The sequence below is a fragment of the Leuresthes tenuis genome, unplaced genomic scaffold (assembly GCF_036924035.1).
Source record: "Leuresthes tenuis unplaced genomic scaffold, fLeuTen1.0.hap1 SCAF_7, whole genome shotgun sequence".
Taxonomy (NCBI): Eukaryota; Metazoa; Chordata; class Actinopteri; order Atheriniformes; family Atherinopsidae; genus Leuresthes; species Leuresthes tenuis.
This window is the reverse complement of record NW_027325361.1, coordinates 17,510,703-17,535,221: the sequence shown is the minus strand read 5'-3', so window position 1 is coordinate 17,535,221 and position 24,519 is coordinate 17,510,703. Positions and strand designations below refer to the sequence as shown.

At 41.5% G+C, this 24,519-nt stretch overlaps 1 protein-coding gene across 1 annotated transcript; it reads left to right on the top strand.

Annotated features, from left to right (window-relative positions):
• Nucleotides 1–7,458: 7,458 nt before the first annotated feature.
• On the top strand, nt 7,459–24,420 carry plpp2b (phospholipid phosphatase 2b). Its single transcript, XM_072389619.1, has 6 exons — nt 7,459–7,896; nt 18,392–18,543; nt 18,813–19,075; nt 19,604–19,661; nt 20,698–20,874; nt 21,775–24,420. Exons 1-6 carry the CDS (start codon nt 7,836–7,838, stop codon nt 21,931–21,933), a joined length of 870 nt encoding a protein of 289 aa, XP_072245720.1. The 5' UTR covers nt 7,459–7,835; the 3' UTR covers nt 21,934–24,420.
• The last annotated feature ends 99 nt before the right edge of the window (nt 24,421–24,519 follow it).

The following is a 24,519-nucleotide window of genomic DNA, read 5'->3' as shown; positions in this document are numbered from 1 at the left end:
AATTTCTATATTGTACTGCTCCCATTATATTTCTTTCTAATTATTCTATTTTGTAAAGAAAGAGAAATAATTAAATTCAACGGTGAAGACAGTCAGATGTATCGTTACTGCATGAGTTACTCGTTCTGTGTTTCCTCCAACTGTTTCCTATGAGACTATAGAGAATGAACCCAGCCTTTGATGTTTTAAGTGCAAATGAAAAGTGTTGACAGTTGATGTAAAGGGAGAGAGTGAAATGACATAAGACCTACACCTCAGTTGCTCTTGTGTATGCTGATTTGTTCTAGCAGATATGGTTAGATGAGGATTTGGAATTGAAATACTTTCCAAAGCACATCCAGATCACGTAGTCGAGATCAAACAAAGATTACTAAGTAAAACTGTTCTTTTTCACTATATGTTGAATGTAGTACTTCTAGGCCATACAAACGAAGAGAAATACTGCTGCCTCACCTGGGCCTGAGCTCAGTGAAGATGGGCCGAGGTGCAGTGGGAAACTGTTCTGTGGTCAGACGAATTCTTTTTACGAGCCCAATTCCAAAAGGTTGGGACACGAGAACTGTAAATGGAAAACAAACTGCAGTGACTTACACTGCTGGCGGGAAGCAAGTGGTACAAAAATAAACATATTTAAAGTTATTGAGTGAATTGGTAAAAGGTCAGTAATGTGACTGGATTAAAAAAAAAAAAAAAAAAAGAGCACCTTCGAGAGGCAGAGGCTCAGCAACGTGCAGAAACCCGTGTCTGCAAATTGAGGATCAGTTTCATCATTTTGAAATGGAAAATCAAATGAAAAAATACTATTTATTCGAAAGGGAAACTACATAAATGATGTTCCCCTATGTAAAATTGCAAAGGCTTTGAATATTCCAATATATATGAATATACAATCATCTACGGTACATGATACCAGTAAAGGATTTGGTACCATCTGGAGACATCCAGACATCCAGATGGTACCAAAAATTAATATTGGATGCCCGGCATTAAAGAAGTGCTCAGGAACTTTTTCAGAAATCATTGAAAACAGTTCATCGTGTCACCCACAAATGCAGGTTAAAGCAATATGAAATTCTTTTTGAAAGTCATGGAGGCTGCGTCCTCCAGACTGAAGAGGAGAGGGACCATCCGGCTCATCTGGACCAGCACCATCGAACCTGAAAGCAAGATACAGGTTTTAGAGAACTTTTTTGTTTGGTTTTGTTGCATTATCGTTTCCATTTGACAGTGTCCAGGAATTGAGGCTGCAGAAATAAGGCATGCGTAATTTGCACAAAACAGACAACCTCACTAGTCCTCAAAATGCATTTATTTCTTCGAGAACATTCCTTCCGAACACCATGAAAAATTACCGGACATATTTTTAACTCAGCAGGTGGTGGCACTTTAGTTGTCTGTGTTTGTTGGTGTTATTTGATCTCAGCAAGAAAAGTGTTTCCATCATTTAACAGCAACGTGACATAACCTCATATTCACAGCCCCTGTTGAAGCCTCGCTGCAGATGGACTCCTGAGGATGAGAAGGCCCAGCTCTGTCTTTATTGCCATGCCAGCAAAGAGTCCTCCTGCTAACACGATGTCACAGTTTGAATTTTCTTTCATTTTCAGATGCTTTGTCCTCTCAAGTAGCAGTAAGCTTTATGTTCACCTTCTTTCTCTTATGCATTTCAGTCCATTTTGTGTCTTATGTTTGCTTTGCACCTCATTACCTCACACCAGTGTTCCATTAGTCATCACTAACCTCAATATTTGTCCTTCTTTGTTTCTTGCATTTCTCGCCAGCCTGTCTTTGCCACTGTGTCAAGCTTCCCACCCCTTTTTGCTCCTCGTATTTACCTTTTTGCGGTATGTGATCTCTGCCTGTTCCTGGACCTTACTCTTCACCTCCTTCTGACAATCCTGCTTTGCACCTGATTTTTCGGACTCTTTGGAGTGTTTTCTGGATTTCGCCTTATTGCCTGCTCCTTGCCAGTGTTGTTTGCCTCAAGGATCACTTATCTTAATAAACCACATAAGTTTGGCTTATATCTTATTCTAATTCTCTTCCAACACGGATTTTAGCCTGCACGTCTACAAAAGGGATGAAAAAGACAAATTCTAGCTTTGAGATCTTCAGGGAACAAAAAAGCTCAGAATTGACCCAATTCATCGATAATTGAAAATAAGTCTTCAAACATGCCATTAATTACTCACATTCAGTTCCAGTATATCGTTATGCTCATTGGTCATACCTGCACCTTGCTGCTAGGACAGGCTACAGCCCTTTTGAAGAGGACAAAGCAGGTATAAAGGATGAATAGGTGAAGAAGGCTCCAGAGTAAATGTTTCAACATCCTGTTTAGTCCCATCAAGTATCACAGCTTCTATATGTTTTGGGGGTTTTTTTTGTAGATAGATAAGATAATCATTTTTTTTTTATTTTGCATCAAAAAACACTTTTTAAACCAAAGACCAAATTGTATTATTGTGTTACCAGCTGATCCTCCTTAGGATTAACAAAGGTGCTGCAGGGTCAATTTCAGCAAGAAGTCAAATCGAACGCTGCGGACTTTTGGGTTCAGACATGCCACCATTCTGGAACATCTGTAGAACAGTTTTCCAGGACTCTGTGCTTTTGTGAAAAGGGCTTTAGGTGCATTGCTATTTAGATTTCTGTCCACAGATTTCAATGATGATGTTTAAGTCAGCAGACGGTGTGGTAAATGACTAAATCTGCTGCCTGCTTCTCTTGCAGAGGTCCGCTGCAGATTTTCAGGGGTGATTACAATTATCATGCCGTTGCAGAAGCCATCCTCTCTCCATTTTCATTTTATTTACAGATACTGTGTGTTTGCCTCTTGGATGTGATTAAATGTATTTTCCCCTCTACTTGTGACAATTTCTCTGTGCTAGTGACTTCAACAAAAAGTCAGAACATGATAGAATCACCACTTCTGTCATATATTCAGACATATTAGTGCCTGTGAGCCCATCTCTAAAGTTGAGATAAGGAAATAAGTAAAGGTGGTAGAGTATAAAGCAATACTCCGCTCCTTTCTATGTTTAAGCATTAAAGACAAGAGCAATGTGATGTTCTCCTTCCTGATTATCTTTCGTTATTTTTATGTTGTGTCTGATGGTAGAGAATGTATTTGGGTGAAGAAGCCGTGCTGCTCCTTCATCTGCAGCCTGTGGCCAGCAGAGGGAATTAAAGAGCAGGTAATAAATTAGAAGATTATTCTCAGCACATAACTTGAGTTTTGTGTCTGTTGATTCTTTAAACCAGCCAGCCAACTCCATTTACTTGGCTGTTCATTTCTAAAAAGAAGAAGAAAAAAAAAAGAGATCGCAGTCAATCTTTCACAATATGACTTTAAAAGAGATTTCCTCTGACAAGCACACAGCCATCGATTCTGATTTGTAAACTGGAAATTCTCTGAACAGGAACACTCATTTCAGAAGCTTTCTTAAAGGCATAGGCTTTCAACAATAGTAAAGATGCAAAAAAAATAAGCTGCCCCCATCTCTGTTGTCATTGAAAAGAAACTATAAAGAAACTAGAGTCACGTTGTAATTATCCAGTTATCTGTCCAAGAACAATTTACAAGAGCAGGAGCTATTCAGTGAAGGGTTATTTATTCTTTTAAACATGTTCTGGCTTGTCTAGAATCTAGATAACAAGCTTAAAGCTGTTGGCGTAAAGGTCCAGTTCGCCCCAGCGTTAGATTAAGTGTATTTGCTTTTGTGAGGAATGCTCCCAAATGGTCCAGAGTTTTACAATAAAGGCTCAAACATTGCACCATTTCTATACAATGGTCCCTGTCTGAGGCGCTCGATGGGATTTAATGTTCTCCACAGCTGTGCGGTCTTAAAGAAATTATACACATTGACTGAATGGGTCATTTTTCTTTCTAAACAAAACTGCAACCAGGGACAAGAAGACCAAGAAGTCAACACAGCTTGATTGCCATGGCAACTTGATTATACATGTTTTAAGCATGGCTGAGAGCACTGATGGGAGAAACACATTTGACCAGTAATCCCCTCAGCGGCTACAGTTCACAGTTTCTTGAACAACCTCATCAAGGAGCACTTGCATGAGCTGAGGTCCATAGAAACTGGAATGTTCCTGCAGAGTGAAATTCTGATTAACATTGCTGAGCAACAAAACTGTGCTCGCTCAAAAGTGGTACCAAAAACAATCCTAGTCCATGAAATGACATCCATTGTCTGCTTTTAGTGTCAAATTTCACTGCCATTCGCTGGTTTTCGGTCATGTGTCCTGTGTCGAAAGATTTTCAGTGATTCTCTATTTACATTCCAAAATGATTTCAGATCTGAGAAAGTAAGTCATTTTCAGGTAAATTTAGTCTTCTTGACAATAGATATCCAGATCTCCAAATGATTATTAACAGAGAAAAGCGTTTATTTTTAAATTTACTTCCTTATTTATTGAACTCACATTCAATGAGGATTTCTATGTCTGATGCTGAGTATACTGATGCTCAGTATACTGAGTGTAGAATGCAATACTCCACATGTTGAGCTACAAAGGATGAAGAAAAGAGGCTACAGGAGGAAAATAAAGGCATAACGTTTTTTAAGGCACCTGCTAACCAAAGCATTACAACTAATGCTCAAATCAGTGCAAGAACTACATACTGAAGGTTGATAAATAAATGCAGCAGATTTATTTATTTGGTCATGATGAATGGCCTTCTGAACAAAACATGTTTCTTGTTGTCAGGTTAGAGCAAAAAAATCTCACCTCGTGTACCCAACCCTGCCCCTGCATCCCGACCGACTGGATCTCCAACTTTCGGTGTAAAACAAAAACCTACAAACTAAACAAAAACAATCTAAAGCATGTTTAGGTTGCATTGTCCTTCCCATGTCAAAAGGAAAATAAACTGGCCATTTGGACATTCCAGCCAACTGATGGCAACCTCTTTTTTTTTTTTCTATTTCTAAGTCTCATTTGGATTATATGTCAGAGGTTGATAAAACTCTGGGTTGCATAGTTGACAGTGATATAGATGTCTCTACCCCAAATCACAGTGGTGCTGGTGACACCCGAATCAGTTTTCCAAAGAACAATTTTTGTCACCCTTTCCTAATGTTTCCAATACACTTTTTTTTTGTCTTTGTGAGAAAAATCCTTATGTGTCGGTGCCCTTTAATTATTCGATAAACTATTTATGTCTAAATGGACCTTCTTTTTAAATGTGTTTAATATTTGTGTTCTGAAACTAAGGGCAAAGGGTGGATCTGGGTTTAAACTGAGCTCCAGAGGGAGATCCTCAAACAGAATTTCACCTCCCTCGTGGAACGCCTACTGGACACGGGAAAGCGACTGATTATCTCCGGCCCGCTTCCCCCACATCGCTATGGTGACGTCACCACCGCCTTCGTCAGCTGCACCGGTGGCTGAAGGGATACTGTCTGAACAAAAGTATCCCTTTTGTTGACAACTTTGCAGATTGGTCCACTGACGGGGGTGCTGTTCTGTGGACTGCTCCGGCCCGGGTGGCTGGAGGACTCTGCACCTTGGTGTGGGGCCTCTTGTCCGGGTCGGGGCTGTCTCTGTGGCGGCGCTCCCTGTGGTCGTGGCCCAGGAGCCCTCTCAGTGTGGTCGGCCCCTATGGGTGGCTTTTTCCTTGCCTTAGGTCTGGGTTCCCGGCCATGTCTCTGTCCGATAGGTGCAGTGGGTCTGAGCTTGTGTGTGTGTGCATGTGTGTGTGTGTTCGTCTCCGTGTCTCTCTGGGTATTTATGGGGGTGGGAGGGTTGGTATGTTCTATCATTGTTGTTTTTAGCCTCTGTGAGACACTTTGTGTTGCTTTTAAAGTATGAAAGGTGCCATAGAAATAAAATTTGATTTGATTTGATTTGAACCAGTGACCTGTGTTTGAAAGATGTGCAGGAGGTATAGGACTTCTCTTGTACCATGCCTTAAGGTGTAGAGTATAAAATAAATCAATGCTGGTGTTGAATTCATTTGCAGTACAATAGGGCCGAAGGATAATCCTTTGGAGAGAACTTGAATGCCGTTTTCGGATAAAAGCTTTCCTGAGATGTTAATCACAGTCCATGTTTGCTTCTGCCTCTTCTGTGTCTGAGTTCCTGGTTTCTTTCTCCCCCTTCACATTTTTTCGACATTTCAAGGTCTAAAATGCACTCATAGGAGAGAGAATCAAGAAAAGAAGAGATTTGCTGGAGGAGCTATAAGCAAGGACACATTGGCCTTCTCTGCTCGCTCTCTGGCACAGGGGACTTAGATGCAAATCGAAGAGTCTTCTGAAGTACGTGTGTGCACAAGAATATCACGGGTGGGTTACAGCTAATTGGGTGCAAATTGGGAAATGAGATAAGGGGTTCGTTATTTCTAACAAAGACGCCTCTTAAGAACAACCAGAAGAGGGCAGAGAAGACTTAGCTCCAGATTAAATCCTTGCACATTACAACAGTCTGTGCACTGAACCCTACTCTTAATACACTTGTGAATTTCACTTATGTTTCATTACTATGCTGTACAACGCTAAACTTGCAGCTTCATAGTGCCAGGCACAACTTCATTTCGACGCATTTCGTTCTGTTTGCAAATGTGCAAAAGTCAAATAAAGCTGCAATTCGAAGCAGAAGCAGGGAAGATTATCTACTTAACTCCAGGGTGCTGAACTAATATACTTGAGGGGGGGTGTAAACATGGTGTTTGTCATGCAAACAGAGTTAAGTGTTGATATACGCCCATGAGTCAAAATATTACACACATGGCTAGATGCAATAAGCATAGGGTGGGTTTACATTGACTGCTGGTAGGGAAACACCTCGACTAACTGGGGCAAAAGGCACCAAGGCCTGGAGTCATGCTGATGGAAACTCATGCTTAAGCTACACACTTTTGTTAACTTGGGATTTTTGTCTTCTGTTATTTTTTTCAACACCCAGCAAGTGTATAGATTTCCATCTCCTAATAACACGAATGTGCTGAGGTTTAAAGGATATAAACTTTCCTCCGTATACATCTCTCTTGTGTGAGGCAAGAGGGGAAGCTTCAAAGACAACTGAGCAGTGAGCTCATAGTGCTCCATTTGTGTGATGATTTCAAAGATGGAAGCAACTCTGATTCATCAGTTAAAGCCACAACCTCATTGTAATCCAAGAAGGCAGTTGTGTAAATCAAGTTTACCTCGGGTGAGAATGTAATGTAAAATGTATTGCCAATCATATCTTTCTGGATATCAACTTCTTATTCCTACTTCCTATAATCTCGATCTCTTCGTTTTAAAGCAGCTTTCGGCCCCCTTCTCCTCTTGCTCTCCATACTGTGCTCGAGTCTTCTCGATTCAACAGATTAATAATAGGACATAGAGAGAATAATCATGCACACTGCTGAGAGTTTTTCTTCCCCGCTCTTTGGTCGCCTGTGCGTAAAAGCGTCAAGTTTAGGGATCATCACATAGCCAGAGAGGAGCCAGACGAGGAAATTAGGAGGAGGGACCAGAGGCAGTGGCGTGTTGTGAGCGGAGCGCAGAGAACAGTTTATACTGGATTCTCCGGACGCCTCTGGAGTTGTGAAGTTGGAGGATCCGTCTTGTGTTGGCACTTGAAGCAGTAATGCGCGCTCACCTGCGCTGGACTTCAGAAGTTCTGCGATTCTGCTCCGAGTCGCGAGAGTTTTAGGAAAGTTGCAATGCCAGCACAGGTAGAGAGGAAGATCCCGGAAGAACTTGTTGCGCCGGTTGCCAGGTTGTTTGCATAGCTCGTGCTTTTATTACAGCGTGACCGAACTCTGATGCACTTGATTATTCGTAAAGAAGATATTTTCCTGCATTGAATAAGTAAGGAACGTGAATAAAATGAGGGATACGAAGAAGAAGATATTGTACGTGGTGATGGATGTGCTGTGCGTTGTAGTTGGTAAGTTATGGACACTTGTGTACTAAACTGCACGTCAGTATTTTCTTGCCTCTTTTATCTAAGGCAGGTACTGCGGATCAGATCTGTGCGGTGACAGCAGTTTCTTTCCATTATTCATTGTGTTTGTGTTTTGCGCTAATGGAAGCTGGTTTAATCGTGATAACTGCCCTTGTTTGTTTATTTGCTCGTTGAATTTCTTGAAAAACAGACTAAAGATTTTTCTAGAGATGAGTTGTTTAATCTCAGTTTCTTTTCTAACTGCCGATTGTTTCTAGCATTCCATTTGCTTATGCAGAACTGTGCTGGAATATTGCCCAGGCTGTAAAACTATAGCAAATGACACCATGGTAAAACCAAACAGAGAAACAAACAAGAGGAGCCCTCCCTCTCATCCACCTCACCAGTCGATCTTTTTGTCCCCAGTCGCTGCAAGCTCCAGTTTATATACTCACCAAAAACTCTGCAGGACTTCAGCCTCAGGAAGCTGAATGTTTGTTTATGGAAATTTGATATGCACGTGTGCACCCCGCATATTCCTCATTTTCTTCAATATTTTGTCTGCCAGGAATCCTCTGAAGAACGTTTCCACTCGCCACTCAATGCATTTCTCCACATACGACTTCCACTTGCGCCTCACAGACTGTTGTTTTGCGTGTAACATCAGGCAGATGATTTTTTAGAAGGCACAAAATGTCCCGTTTTTTACATTGCTGCAGGAGCTGGAGGACAGCATCCAAATTATTGGATCTATTTAGTTGAATTCTGTTTGTTTGCACAGATTCTCTTTTAGAAGAACATCTGTGATTTAATAGAAAGTTTCCTTTTTTTAATTCATGTCAGATCCTGTGTATGTAATTATAGTTTAAATCCCTTCTTTGTCATTCAGACAGTGTAGAAAGTTAAAATTACTCAACTTAACTACATAGGTATTCAAGTTGACCAACAACCCCAACAAGGCTCCACATGATGTCAAAGAAATTAAAAATGACTCAACAAGGCTTTGGTGAGACTCAAAACAACTTCAGAGAGAAGTAAAGCAGCTACAAATTACTTGAAACATGCTATGAACACCTATGAAGACCAATTGTTGATACACCATAGCTGGTATTTTTTATTATTATTGTTTACTTTCTAAGTCAGTGAATTAAATTATTTAAATGGTTTATGAAATTGTTTAAATGGATATATAAATAAATGATGATGTTTTCTAACAGTTCTAACAGCCCCTGATAGAGATAATAATAACCTCTTGGGGGGGGGGGGGGGGGGGGGGGGACTCATTCATATCAGAAAAAGACGGCAAATATGAGAAGAATTTCTCACCAACGCCCTCAGAAGAAGTCGTTTTCAGGCGCAGCCGCAGTTATGATGTGTGTATGTGAAATGTGCCACTGTGGTGGAACATTGGTTTTCTGTGTTAATGCCACAAGCCCATGACAGACATGTGTTTCACAATGCTCTGGTGTTTGCCAGTGTGTGGATCCCTTGTTGTGTCTGCAGTGGTAATGGTGCTGAAATTGGAAGGTGGATGAAAATAGGGATGATACTTTATACCCCCACCTCTTAAGAGAGCTTGGGGGGGGGTTTCCATCTGTTCCTTTTTTCTTTTTTTTTTTTCTTTTTGCACAAGTGCGGGATTAATGTTTGGGTTGGGTTTGTCGGCTGAGTCTGGATGACAGCATCCCACCCTTTTTCCTCCCGCTTCCCTTATGCCACCCACGTCAATCACCCAAATATTCGTCAAGTCAACCCCAAGCTTATGTGAGGTTGCCCCAGCTGTGTAACTGCACGGCGGAGCTTGTAATTATGCTGACCATTAGTGTAAACAGAAACAAGGTTTGGAGATGGGCTTAGCCTGGATTTTAGGACTATTTGGTTATGATTTTCTTTCATTGATCTAACCCTGAATATTATTCTCCTCAACTCCAGTGTTGCTGACAGTGTGCACGTCTGTTCAAACATCTTTTGTTAAGATATACAAAGGCTAAATTAGAAAAGCAGCTACAATGATTTCTTTGGTATGCCCTCAGTCATTCACACCCTGCCTTGCCCAGATCAAACTAACTAAATCTAACTGCTGTCTTTTTAAATTTTCTCTTCTATGATACCCAACACACTCGATGGGTTAATGTAGAAGTCTAAGCAGTTTAGCGGTTTCCTGACTGATTTATTTGGACAGCACTCTTGTCTGTGCTTTCCAAACATCTCTTTGTCTCGAAATTCTCATTCATTGTAAGCCCTTTCCAGCTTCTCTTCGTCTCCGTTTCTATTTTCTCTGCACTCAGCACAAATAGATGGTGGGTGTTGGCCCCGGCACACAGACAGGAGAGACCAGGCATTAACCTCTCCCTGCCCACCGGCTCATACTCATAGGTGCAGTGTTGCAGGTGAATGAGCCGTAGGAGGAGTCACAGCTCAAATTGCTGCATGACTCAGGTGCTGCTTAGGTGAAGTGAATGGTAATTATCAATGTGTCATGTCAGTGTTAGATCCTTTGAGAAGTGTGACACTGAATGGCCTTGACGCAAAGCAATGACGCTGCACATGCTCATGCAGCCTTTGGTTCTCCTGTTTACTTTTTTGTTTTGCAGTTACATATAGTACACTGTATTACTCTTTTTTTTTTTTTTTTTTTTTTTTATTCAATATAACTGACAACTATTGTCAAAAGATGACATTGGATAGACAACGGGAGGTGCTTGCAGCGACAGTTGCCCCGGGTATGTTTGTTTCTTCCCCTGGCTCACATGTTTCTGATTTCCCCCTCGGAACTTAGATTCCCAGTATTTTATTTTGTGACTAACCCATTACTTTAAACAAAAGAGCTTTTCTCACGGAGAAGTCGTAGTATTTCCTTGCATTGTTTTCTCCTCATAAAACAGGGATTTTTCTAAGTACCGTGGCTGTTGGTAGGAGTTTGTTGGTAAAGCCTTGCTGTGGTGTCTCCTGGGAGATGGGCCTCTCCTGTGGTTTTGTTGGGAAGACTGATTGTCCTGAGTTCTCAGAGAAAAGCATTGAAGATGCGTGATGGGAATGGTTTTCCTCCAGAGACTTGTGTCATGGAAACTGAGCTCCCTTTTAACAAACACGTATTTTCTCTGAGGAAAAACCTCCTTTTTCTTGTTGTTGTGCTTATTGCTGTTTTTGGAATAGTTGTGCAATTGCAAGTATTTTCATTTTAAGTGTCATCTTAACTTCATGATTATTCATAGTTTAAGAAGTACGAAGAACTTATAAAATGGTAGTTAACCAAGTGGCAACAAAAATATTAAAGGTGGAAGTCACAGGTTTCACAAAACGCTCTCCTTTGAGCCTGCTTTTGCCCAACAGGTGGCAGCTGCTGTGCTTTTGAATAGTGGTCTGTGGGAATATGGCTTGATTTTTTTTATATTTTTACCTTGATTACGGTAGTTTAGGGTCTCAACTGACATGTTTTTTTTGATAGAACATGATTTAGAGTCAAGTAGATGAGAGTGCGATTTGCTGTAGCCACAGTTAATCTCTTGAATCGTGACTGGGAGAAAGTTTTTGGAATTTGATGATGTTTGACATTACAATGAGCACGTTGACATAACTCCAAAAGCTGGCTTTTGAAATACATGTAAGCAGGCCAAGGTACTCAATGTTGTGCTTCATAAGTGTATATTGTTACATCCAAATTCCCAATAAAGTCGTCCTCATTCACATATTTTTTTCTGCTCCTTTTGCCAGATGTCCAAATGATTCAGAAACTGTGAGTGAACTTCAGCCCATTAAGACAGACTGTCGTTCCAGACTGTCACTCTGCGCTAATGAAATCCTGATTTTAGCGTCATCAGACAAAGTCAGGAGTAACTTGAAGACTACGCCTCTGCAGTGAATTCAGCTATACTGACATGAACGATGATCTTTCACAGAGCAGAACAGAATGTTTGGAACAGTTTTCCACAGCATTGCAGTGTTGGACATACCTCAGGCAATAACTGGATTACTTTTCCATGCAGGCATACTGACACATAATGACAGTGATCGAATTAAATGGCCATGTCTAACTTTAAACATTGCTAGACTCAACTCTGCATGTAGTCATACTCACTGAAGATATTCTGTGATATGAGAGGAATTGGAAAAAAGAAAAATTGCTATTTGGAAGTTATAGTTGAGAAAAAAACCTGGTCAGCCTCACTTTCCATTAGATTCTCTACAGCACAATTAAATGGTGTAATTGACATTGTCTCGCTGCATATGGAGCGGCTGTTCCATTTTCTCACATTTTCATTCCTCCTCTGGATAGAAAACAAATTGCCATAGAAAATAAATGTATAGCAAATGAAGCAAGAGGAGCAAGATGCACTCTTCAGTCATTGGTTACTAACAAAATCACTGGTTAGATATAGAACACTAAAATTAATCTGCACTATTATTACTATTCAAGAAGATTAAAATAATGAGCAAAATTTTCCAGTACACATGGGGTAACAGAGAAGGTCACTCTAAAATATATATGGTAATTAGATGATTAGGGATTTGGACACACAGAAATAGTCTGAAGGATATTTAGTAAACTAGGTCAGTGCCATTCATTATATTTGTTCACATAATCAGACTGGCTTTTAACTCCTCCCACAGACCTTGCTGGTTTAGGTTTAAACCTGTGTGGCCTACTTCTTTGATCCCCACCAAACCCAGTCTCTTTGATGGCCAGCCCAGATTTAGCCTCGCTCGCACAACCTCGTCTACCACCCCGTCTCCTCCTGCTCTGCTTGAAGCTAAGCATGCGTAAATGATGGACGGAGCGAAACAGGGGGATTAAAAGTGAAGAATGGGCCACAGCAGCAGCAGGATTTGGTGTGACTGGTGAAGTTGGGCGTTTCTTGTGTGAATTAGAATTCCAGAGGCCAATGTCGGCAGAGGTTGTAGGCTCAGCACATACCTTCCACATTAGTCAGTCCAGCTTGGGGTGAGACAGTCAGAAAGAGGGAGGGCTATGTTGTTTTGTAACTGCAAGCCAACTTTTAATGATCTATAACATCACCCGATACGATGATGGCAGGACAGTGAGGACAGTGAGAGTTGGAGCAAATGACTGAAGAGTGACACATATGAAAAGTGGGGGAAAAAAAAGAAGAAATGGTGAAACAAGAGCTGCCAGCAGAAGGAAAAGATCAACAGAAAACGGGAAAATACAGAAAAAGGAACCTTAATGCAGAAAAGACAGGAAACGAGAGTGGAAGAAATTAGAAGGAGGGACAAATGTTCCAGCTGTGACCCTGAAGGAAAGCCTTAGACCAAGCAGGGCAGCCCAGGGGCATGAGAACAGCCCTCTTATGCCACACACACTCACACGGGCCTTCAAAATGTGCATAATGAAAACGCAGACTGTATTCTTTTTAAATTGAGGAAAGTAATTGTCCGTCTACGTGGTTCTGCAGGTGCAGCAAGTTATGTCAGAAAAACAAGGGCTGGTAACTGTTAACCTCCAGAGCTACTTCCCGACAAATGTGTTACCTTGACTCAAGGTGTCAACCTGTTGTTGAAAACTGAGTGAGACAGGCAAGTATACATGTGAGGGAGATAAAGAACTGGGAGAAGAAGAAACAGCTAACCGAAAAGAGGCAAAGAGAGAATGTGACGAGCCTCCGATCTCGGCACAGCTTAATGTGCGATTGTGGCCCAAATGCTCCCGCATAATTGCACATCTGCCAGCTAAATAAAGCATCACCCATTGAGGCCTGTGTATTTACAACAGCGGGGGGGAAGTGTATAGGAGGATACTGCAATAAAGAGACTGACAGACAGAAAGATAAAGACTGCAGAGAGAAGAGTGAAAGACTTTGAATAAAAGGGGAAAACAGAAGGAAAGACTTGAATCAGCATGGTTGGAAGCTGAAAGCACAAGGTTCCTGTCACACTGGAGTCTTTGTCAGTGTGGTATCAGTTGATTTTCAGATCTTCTGTGAAACTTATCTGAATGGATTTTATAGCCAGCCTTCACACGTAATCACTATCACTTACTCTCTCTGTAGTTTTATGTTGCACTAATGCCCATTTCAGCTTGTGGAGACACCAAGGTGCCACTGAGGATAAACGGTAATATGCAGCCAGGTAAATCTGAGCCTTAAACTGAGCAAAGTGGAACCAGAGCCTTTAAAGTCGGCTTTTCTAAGTCGAGACGGGAGGGCTGCGTCCCCCCCACTTCAAACAGGCGACTATTAGAGTTTTCTGACAGGCAGTTTGTGGATTAACTTTCTGGCTACATTCCAAACAAGCAGCGATTTTGTCCTTCAGTCCCTCAAAGCAGGTGTCCTGAATGCAGTTTTCTCCCATATTATGAATAAGTGCCTCCACCCTCTACACATGAACATACTATTTTTCTTTTCTTTTTTTTTTTTTCAGATTTCAGACAAAAATCTGCTATGGTTGTCTGAGTTTAGCCTGTGACACTCTTCAAGTGGAGGCAGCTCCTGAGCAATGTCAGTTTGGGTTGTGGGATTGTCTCGTGGTGTGCCGGCGGCCTATTTTGTGTGCCGGTGTGTCTATTTTTGTCTGCGAGCTGTGTATGTCTGCTTTTCAAGAGACTAGCTGGTTTGTTTCTTGCAGATATTATCCACGGGTCCAGCGCTCCTAAGTCATGCTTACGTACACACCCCAGGGTGTACCATTCATCCTGCTCAAGACAGCAGTCCAAACTCTGTACATCTTTCTTTTTTGTTCAGCCTTTTATATTTCATCCAAAATTTTAATGTATGACTTACAAGCTGAAGTGAGTTTTCAGCTTAATTAGTGATTCATGTGCGAATGTGGGAATGAAAAATGAAAGCACTTTTATAAGCCCGGGAAGGGTCTTTTAAGGCCAGATGTCCTGACTTCACTTAGTCCATAAAATGTGTGGCAAGCTGGCAAAATCTATGTTTGGCTGAGAGGTTTTAATGAAACTGAAAAAGGCATAAGAGCCATTGGCATATGGCTTACAAGATAAATATGTATATTCAGCAGTCATTTAGACATTTGTGAGCTTGTTTGATAGAAAGAAAAGGTTAGTTAAGTAGCTGCTGGTTCTTGTCTTTGAAGCTTTATTTTCTCATGCTCCACAGTGATAAATGGGTGTTCTCTGGCAAGTGTAGGAAGTGTGAAATGACAATACTATGTAACTCCAATGTGGAAATAGCTCTTGTTCTGCTGCTTAAAGGTGAAGTCTACCCTGCTATTTTAAGAGAATAAACACTGGTACAGACTTTGTCCATTCAGGCCTTTAAAACTTGCTGAATTAGTATCTGGTCAGACAAGTCTTTCCTTTGAAGTTACTCTGTAGGTTCAGTTTGCTTTTGATGTGAATGCAAATATTTCGCACAGCGGGAACTGGTCTTAGCTGACGTAGGTCTGCATGTGGACTGGAAACAGATTTTGTGTCACCTTGCCCCCCCTGTGTCCCCCTCACCTGTAATGACAACAAACACACATCTCAACTAGTCACGTCAGATGATATCTATCCAAATCATTTTGACATGTTGCATAATCTGAACTCACACCTACACTGGACCTATATGGCTCTGGATGTGTTTAAAATGCACATTTTAAGGATTAAGGAATCAAGAGTTTGTTATACAGTCCTGTACATGATACTTTATGATGTTAGTTATCACAGTAAAATCCCCTGTAACAGCATTCGCTTGTCTTTGATATGTCTCTGTTTGATTTAATTCTACCAACTAGGAGAAGAAGAAAAGTAGTGGGGTTTTTTTTAGTTTTTTTTTCTACAGCTTGTTCCTTTGCCAGCTGGAGGCAGGATGCAGGATACAGATGCAGGAGCTGCCACCCAAAAGCCACATCAGTAATTCAGTTTCAAGGTGCTCCCCTGTTGTTCCTGGGACAGGATGTTAGTTTAATAAAGAAGAATTGACTGTATATTGCGTTGTGGTGGTTGCAAACAGGATTTGGTGGTGCCAAGAGGGAAATATGTGGAATTTGTAATACCAGTGTACCACATCCTGGCCTGGCTGGTAGATGTGCTGCATAGATCCAGTCCTCATGTGGGGGTTGTTGAGACTCTACCATGTGGAGGACAGGTGTCTTCCCAGCTTCCACTTTGGAAGACATATTGAGCAGCTGTTGGCTGTTTGGAAACGTCCCCAAGGCACGAAAACAAAAGTCCATGAATACTGTGACAAGAGTAATTACATGTGTGGAAAGTGCTCTAATTTGCTTTCTGCTTACTTGGTAGATGAGAATATCAATTCTGCTTTTCTATATCTATCCTACGATGAAGATAAACTCAACATAACAAGTAAGGGCTAGTCAGTTTTTAGCAGAAGCAAAATACTGGTGTCATGATGAAGCTGAATGGTATCTGTGTTTGATTTCCTGTTTTTTTTTTTTCTTCCTCATTTGTCTTGTGTAAACCCAGCTCCTCCAATGTCGGGTCACACCAGGAGTCGATGTGCAACGGTCTTTATCCAGTTGAGCGCTATTGTTTATTCTGTTCTTAGCACAAAGCTTCGACAGTGTGTTGCTGCTTCTTTTTTTTTCGCGGAGCCAATAAGACTCTTTGTCTTTATGGTGTCGGTGAACATCATGTGTGCTGTTGGCATGTTGCTGAACAATGCTCGCGCTCAGCTCATGTTACCGTGGATATATGCGATGTCAGACAGCAGCGAGACTCACACTTGATGTCATTGTTCTTGATATTTGAGGATTTCAAGAGTTAGGGGATTTTTATAGAACGTCATCTCTCCTTTTGTAATATGCAGACAACTTTTGTGACAGTAGTGTCTGACCTCAAGGATTCTCTGCCTACAGTGACTTTTAAGTTACAAAAGTCATAATAGATGACAAATCACTTCACTTACAGCAGACTGCTGACATCCATCATGTGAGATTGAATTAAACTCGGTGCTCACCTCAGTTGAGTCCTGATCCACCTTCCAGTTGTGTATTTTCTTTTTGGCCTCAGCTCTTGTGGTCTTCAGTCAGTCTCACTGGAATTATGTCAGCTGCGAATTTTTCTTTTTTTCTTTTTCAAAGAATGGGAGAGTTGCACAGCTAATTTACACAGAAATATGATACAATTGATGAGTGCGCTTCTCAAATTTGCCCTGTGCTTTTGCATGCCTGTTTTTCTTTCATTTCATTGGCAGCTGCTTGCCATTTCCATAGTGGCCCCAAGACTCTCCTGGTAGTGGATATCAGGGTGGAGAATACATTCCTTACCAGGGCTGCAACTCAGTTATTTTCAACAATTTGTCAGTTAATTATTCACTTTGACTGTTCCTCTAAACTTATCTCAGCTAGAATGTGTATCTTTTCTTTGAATAAACACCTCTTATCTTCTGAAAGTAAGAATTTATTCAGGCATGTGATGGGGAAAAGCTACAAAGCACTTATATTTGAGAAGATACAACTGCTGCTGCTGCCAAAGAGCCCAAGGTTGGAAGAATCCTCTCTGTATTTGCAGTTTTGCACGAGGCCTTTTTCCCACATACTGTTTAGATCTGCCGCGGGTCATACTCCACAACTCCCCATTGTGGCCTTGAGAGGGCACACTGTAACAGCAAGGAGCAAGTCGGGTTTAATTCCTAGCAGCTGTGACGTGAGTGTGGTGGTAAAAAGGTGAAAATCAGAAAAGGAGTATCAAGACGACTGAAGTATGGTTATCTGTCAAATCACTCCTGAACATTGGTCACGTTGTCATGGTCTCATCGTGTTAAAAAACTCAGACCTTAATTGGAACTGATTCCTGAGCACAAGCTTGTCACTTGTCTGTCTGTGTCTCAAACTTTAAGGATTTGCTCCTGAACATACGTGTTAGAAAGAAGGACGGTGAGTGCGTGTTTTTGGGAGGGACGTTTCTGGACAACTCAAGGACATCATGCTTTCTCCTAACCTCAAGCTGCTACTTTGTCTTATTTTTAGACACAGCCACATCATTCAAAAGTGTTGCCGTTTTGTGTGTTTTGCCTGCAGGAATTTGTGTACAGTCTTGTGTGTGTGTGTGTGTGTGTGTGTGTGTGTGTGTGTACAGTCATTGGTTTGTGTGTGAATTTTTATTTTTTTTTTTTCACATATGCCTACAGTACCTATGCAAGAACAATTTCCCCACTGTTTGTTTTTGTTATTTCTTGCCATGCATTCCCACCCTGACATTTAACTGCCAAATGTTTTTTTTCCTCCTTGTGGGTTGTTTTTCATCATTGTGATTTTAGAACTCTAAGTCCAGTGAGAGAGAAAACAACTTGGCTATCCTTAGAGAAACATTTTTACTTCCCAGCTCGGATAGGGACTGATGTAATGTCTGAAAACCTGTAGAAAAATAGACAAATATGTTATTCCTTGGAAGACTTTCTCTTGAATATTAACGTCTATTAACCTGAATCCGCCTAGAACCTGCGCTGCTCAGTCACTTGTCTCATTGCGGTCAATCACCAATGTATTCATCTCATTTTACTAAGGGCTCATTTCTCCAAACATGCTGAGCAGTCCCATCTAATCCGACTGTTCTCCCGGTTTTTGTTTACTTCAGCGGCGCTGCCTTCCATCATTATGACCATTGTGTACAAACCATATCAAAGGGGGATTTACTGTGATGACGAGAGCATCAAGTACCCCCTAAAACCAGACACCATTACTCACGGCATGCTGGCTGCCGTCACCATCTCCTGCACTGTCGTCATCGTAAGTATTCCTGAAAGCCTCAGCTAAGCTGCCCTGTCTCAGGAAGTTTTATTTCTTTTAACCTTACATGGCTCTTGATGTAGTTGAAATTAAATTCAATTATATTTTACTGATGATTCCAGCTATTTAACAGCATCTGATACTGTTTGCACAATTTTAAAATGCTCTTTAGGAATTGGGCAAATGGTTCATGTGTCAATAGAAAAGGTCATTTTCTTGTTTGGCAGCCCAAACAATTTGATTTAATAAGTCACTTGTTTTTTCCACAGATCTCTTCTGGGGAGGCTTATCTGGTCTACAGCAAGAGGGTTCACTCAAATTCAGACTTCAACCAGTATGTCGCTGCACTCTACAAGGTGGTGGGCACCTTTTTGTTCGGAGGAGTTGTCAGCCAGTCACTGACCGACCTGGCCAAGTACACAATTGGCCGCCCGAGGCCTAACTTCATGGCTGTATGCGCCCCGAAGGTCTGCACGGGTTACATGCAGGTCATCAACTGCACCGGCAAGCTGCAGGACGTCACAGAGTCAAGGTAGGATGAGACGATTTCTGGATGCTTGTTGCATCACAAAACTTACCATGATCACAGATTTTATCAGCAAAATGACAAAAAAATCTAATTTAGAATAAATAGAGAATACCTCGAGTTTCACGAGTGGCCCACATCCCCTCGTGTTAAAATGCCAGTCTGAACAAAAGAGGAATATTTTCTCCAAAGTTAAGTTACCCATTCAGGTCAGCAATACAAGAGGTAAATTATTTTATTATTATACAGCTTATACACCTATAAACCTATGCACTGTGATCCATGGGCGAGTGCCATGACTGTGTCCTTTTGTGCAATCATAGTGTCCTAGGGCTTATCTGTAAGGTCCATGCCTTCCACAGATAAACTTAAGGCTGAAAACAGCACTTTATAAACCACCCCAGTGCCAACACGTAACACAAAACACAGGAAAATGGGGAAAGGACTTCTAATTTGGGGATTTGTCCTCTTTTAATGATGCTGCTAGATAATCATCCTGTGAGCTGCTGTTACATTTGACTTCTTCTTTTCCAGGTTGTCATTCTACTCTGGTCACTCCTCATTTGGAATGTACTGCATGCTCTTCCTCGCAGTAAGTACAGCCTTGAGCCTTTTAAACACAACATAAACATGCAGCCCCATGTGCAGCGAGAATGCGAACATGTCAGTGTGTATCAGACATTACTGTCCCCAGATGGATGATTCTGAGAACATGATTGTGCATTTGGATCTGTTATCAAGGGCTAATTGTTGAGGAGAAAAGGTCCATAGAGCCAGTTTGTGCCTGTGGACATAAAAGGACAAGGCAAGGGTTCAGAGAAGGAATGTGGACAGTGAGAGAAATGATTTTGAGGCCCCTGCGGCCTTTTTCCCAAGCCAAGGGTTGTGTTCTGTTTTTCAAGCCCGTTCTGTTCATTAAACTTGGCCTCGTATTTTTGTGTTAAAAGCTAGGCGCCAGTGCTGCACGACAAGTTCCAAGCAAAGCAACATTTTTAAGCTCAAAGAAAGGACAGCATATCTCCCGCTCGTGCCAATTCCTATCAATATTTCAGGCTGTGCTGTTTTATTAGGCAAATACAGCAAGCGAAACAGAGTTAAGCTGCGATATCAGTGACCTGTTGTGACAAAGTGTGCTACGGTGTGAAGTGCAGCGTGTGGGTGAGTGGCAGTGCACCTTACGCAGCAGCTGAGCAGAAACCGTTGTACGTTTATTTTTGGGGTGGGGGGGTTCATTCACCCATAATGGACATAAATTAGCTTTGCACTCAACAACTTTTAGTTAAATCCAATTTAAGGCATACCAGCCATATTTTGGTGGGGGGTTTGCTCTTAAGTAGGCACCCAAGCTCGTTCTCAATCAAAATATGCTTTGTCTTAGTCATTTTTGGGCTTAGATAGCATTCAATTTAAACCGCACAGCTGGTTATTCCTTTAAGTGTATGTAGTGATAGCAAACATTTAACTACAGTATTACAGCACAGCTTTGTCTGCATACTTATAGTAAATGGAGGATGACCCAGAAACCAATAACAGTATCCTGACTCTGGTTTTTGTGTGTGATGACCCTTTGATTGTTCGAATTTTCTAACGTTCTTTATACACTCTTCTCGTTTTATCTCCCACCGCAGCTTTATGTGCAGGCGAGACTCGCTGCCAAGTGGGCCAGACTTCTCCGACCCACCATCCAGTTCTTCCTGGTGGCCTTCGCGGTGTACGTGGGTTACACCCGAGTCTCTGATTACAAGCACCACTGGAGCGACGTGCTGGTGGGACTGCTGCAGGGAGCGCTTGTTGCTGTTCTCAATGTGAGTCTCCAAGACAACATCCTACTCGGAGAACACTGCCGCAGTTAACAAGTCCACCATCATACTACCATCCAACAGTCTGTACATCTACCAAATGCCACAGCTTTGATCTTGTGTGAAGTTCTGAGTTCGTTTGACATTTTGAAACTTCATCTTTTGTAAAGTAGCTGCGGCCTCATACCTCGTGACATCTTAACTTTGACTCTTACCGCCGTGGTTTTGAACTCTTGGAAAAGCAAATACGGGTGAGGCTGTCTCTGTCACAGAAATTCCACATAGCGGAAATCTTACTGTTAGCGATACTCCCGTCAAAGCAGAAAAGTCACTGATAAACAGTTTTTCAGCTTTATTTGATTTGTAACAGCAAATTGGAAGCAAGTGAAGTGTCAGATAGCAACATAGTGTGTCTTGATCCAAACCCACGCATAGCAGCTTCTCTGCCAGCAACTCCAATCTCATTTCATCCAGCTGGGCTTCTTTATTGTTTGGCCACTTCCCTATTTTGATTGAACCACTGTCAGCACTGCCTTGTGGAAATTCTGGAGTGGCAGAGTGTGTGTGTCTGTGTGTGTGTCCTTATATGATGAATTGGGACCTGAGCCAATGTCTTTGGCCTTCACTATGCAGTGCGCAATTAGAGACCCTTGGAACACAGTGTTTTATGGCTTACAAGGGTTGTGCCTGCTCTCTGTGTGTTCCTCTCAGATGTGAGTTTGTATAAATGTCAGTGTGTCATTTAAGAGCTCTGCACAGACCTCTGCAGGCATGTGTAATCACAATTTCCAACCCTGCCCTTTCGTCTGCTATATTCTTATGTGTTTTTTTTACTCCCATCTCATTGGGAAAAATATCTCTTTAGTGACCAACGATCTCTCTTTTTTTCCTACTCTCCTTCTGCAGGTTCGTTTTGTGTCAGATTTCTTTAAGAAGCGTCCTCCTCGTTGCACAAGGCCAGACGCAGCTGATAGCGAGGAGCCGGAGAGAAAACCAAGCCTGCAGATTGTGGACTCTGAACACAGCAACCATTACAACTACCGCAACAATCCTGGCCCTTTGTGATAGGGCACAGACTCTTGGCTGTAGCCTGCAGACCCTAAACCTGTGTGATAGGTTCTAATTCCAAGGCTACAGCCTATACCTGCAGTCAGCCCTGTTTAGTTCAGGTAATTACCTGGGTCAACCACGGTCTTGACTCTGCAAGCTGCCTTCTGCCCTGGAACTGTTGAATTTTTGTGCCTTTGTGAGTTCTGTGGTCAGCTCATTGTTTTTCTGTTTGGGGATCTGGTTTGTAGCTTTCAGCCCCCAAGGCTCCAGTTTCTTCCTCCAGCGTCAACCACTCACACACCACCTGCTCCACTGGACTGACTGAGAGGGTGACATCCCATCACCAGATGCCCCTCTCGAAGACACCATGATGATCTCCTGTACGAGAGAGCGGAGCATATTGTTTTTAAGACGTTACTGGTGTTCTACGCATAAAGTTGCGTTAAGCGAAAAGACTCCAAACTCACCGAAGCAAAACTGTTGCCTTATTGAATACTTGTGGCTTATGCGTTTTCAGACAAGTTACACTCGGCAGATAAAGAGAAACATCACAATGAGAGTCTTTTCTTGCCACAAAGCAAATGGAAGAATGATATTTACTCTCCTCTATGCTACCACCGCCTGAGTCAAATGCATGACCCACTTTTTATAGTTCATTTATTCAGTAAGCTCACTTTTTTTGTTGGAGATATTTAATCTGTCCTTCAGGTCATGTTTTTCAAAGGTTTTATACTTAAGGTAAATGAGACTGGCTGAATTTTAGCTGTATAACGTTATAACTAATGTAACAACCTGAAAGTGCGTGAAAACTACAGATAATTTACAGTTGGGTCGGCAGTTACAGTAACTGTTTCACATTCAAAGAGCTCTATATTGTATTGTTGGCATATATATATCGCTTATTGAAACCTTTTTTCGTGCGTTTTTGATTTCCGTATGTAGAGAACCAAATTTGTCGGCAGTGATTGAAGAGAGGTGAAACTGCTCATTTGTGAATGTTTATAAATGTTGGTGGAGATACAGTTTGTGGATTGGCTTAATTGTAGTGCACCTTAAACTGGCTACATACGAGTTCGGAGGAATGTTGCACAAGCTAAAATGTCACCTGCAGACTGTATATCAGCTTAAGCACCATGTGTGAAACAATAAGACATTTCTTTACTGCCACACAAAAATGAGTCGATAAGTAACACGTAACCTTTCAGTTTTTATTTAAATGCTTACGCATATTGACAACTTTCTCTTGACTCATGGCTTGTGTCAAGACTGGGCCAGATTCACCATGAACTGTAGCTATTCTTTTTAAATGGTAGATATTTGATTGCAATGGTTTGAAATGATTTCTATTTCCCCCCCTGTGTGAAAATGGACTGCAGATTTAGAAACTTTAAATGCATGAAACTTTCGTCTCTGCTGAACTTTATGAATCATGCCACTACCACTATAGTGCCAATGAAATACTAAGAAATTTGTCCTCTTTCTTAAATATTTTATCTTTTCTGTTGTTTTTTTTTTCTTCCAAATAATCAAAGAAGGACTAGACAGCCATTTTGAAAATGGTGTTTAATTTATTTTAAATAGAAACACTTTTTTATACCCTTTTACAGAGCTGGAAATGCCAGCTCTGTTAAGGTTTTTGTGCAATCACCCCCGCTTGCCACTATGAGCCACAAATACTGTATCTGCTAACACGATGAGACATGAGTTGTATTTCTTGAAGGATGTGTGCTTTTGATACGTTTTAATTTCCCCTGTACGGTGTGCTTTGGCCCATGTTTTCTCCAACTTGTATGTTGGATTTGCCAACCAAACATTCCCTTTCCGAACATAAACCAGATGCCTTGGCAAGGCTGTTAAAGGGCTGTTGTAATAATGATAACGAGTTGCATACCCAGCTGTGTTTTTGAAGCTGGTGAGGCCACTCTGTTCCCACTTCAAAGATTGGTCACTTCCTCTCCCCCTCGCTCATGTTCATGGACGGGACTAATTTGTGCATAAACTCGCCTGGACAGTTCTTGTACAGCATGCAGACTCCTGGAGGACTGACAGATCTGACAGATCTCTAACCTGATAGGGTAGGGGAAATATCGGTGTAGACTGGAAGACAGAGAGGTTCTCACCTGGTTGTGATTGGAAGGGCCCTGAAGCTGAGCTTGTACTCCGCAGTAGAGGGGCACTGAAGGGGGTGGGGTAAAGCACTAGCTTTTGGGGACTTCCACACATTTAAAACACTTTAGAACCCAACAAGAAACAGCTGGAACTTGTTGCAATGAAGTGATATGCCCTGCCCATTTCATTCCCCTTCATTTTTATGGAAAGCAAGGTTTTCAACTCTTCATGTTTCTCCATGTTATCATGCTTCAACAGTTTAGTACCTGAAAACTTCTGTTTTCCTGTCAGGTAGTGGCTGTGGTTTGTATTGTTTGCTTTTGTTGGGCCTATAGATTGTATCTGTAGCCTTCAAGCCAGAGAATTTTAAATAAAGATATATTCAACCGTTAATTGTATGATTTTTGTTTGAATGTTTTCATCTAGTATCCCTTATTTTATGGTTGGATATAACTCTTGTTGCAAAAAATTTTTTCGTTAGAATGACGCAAC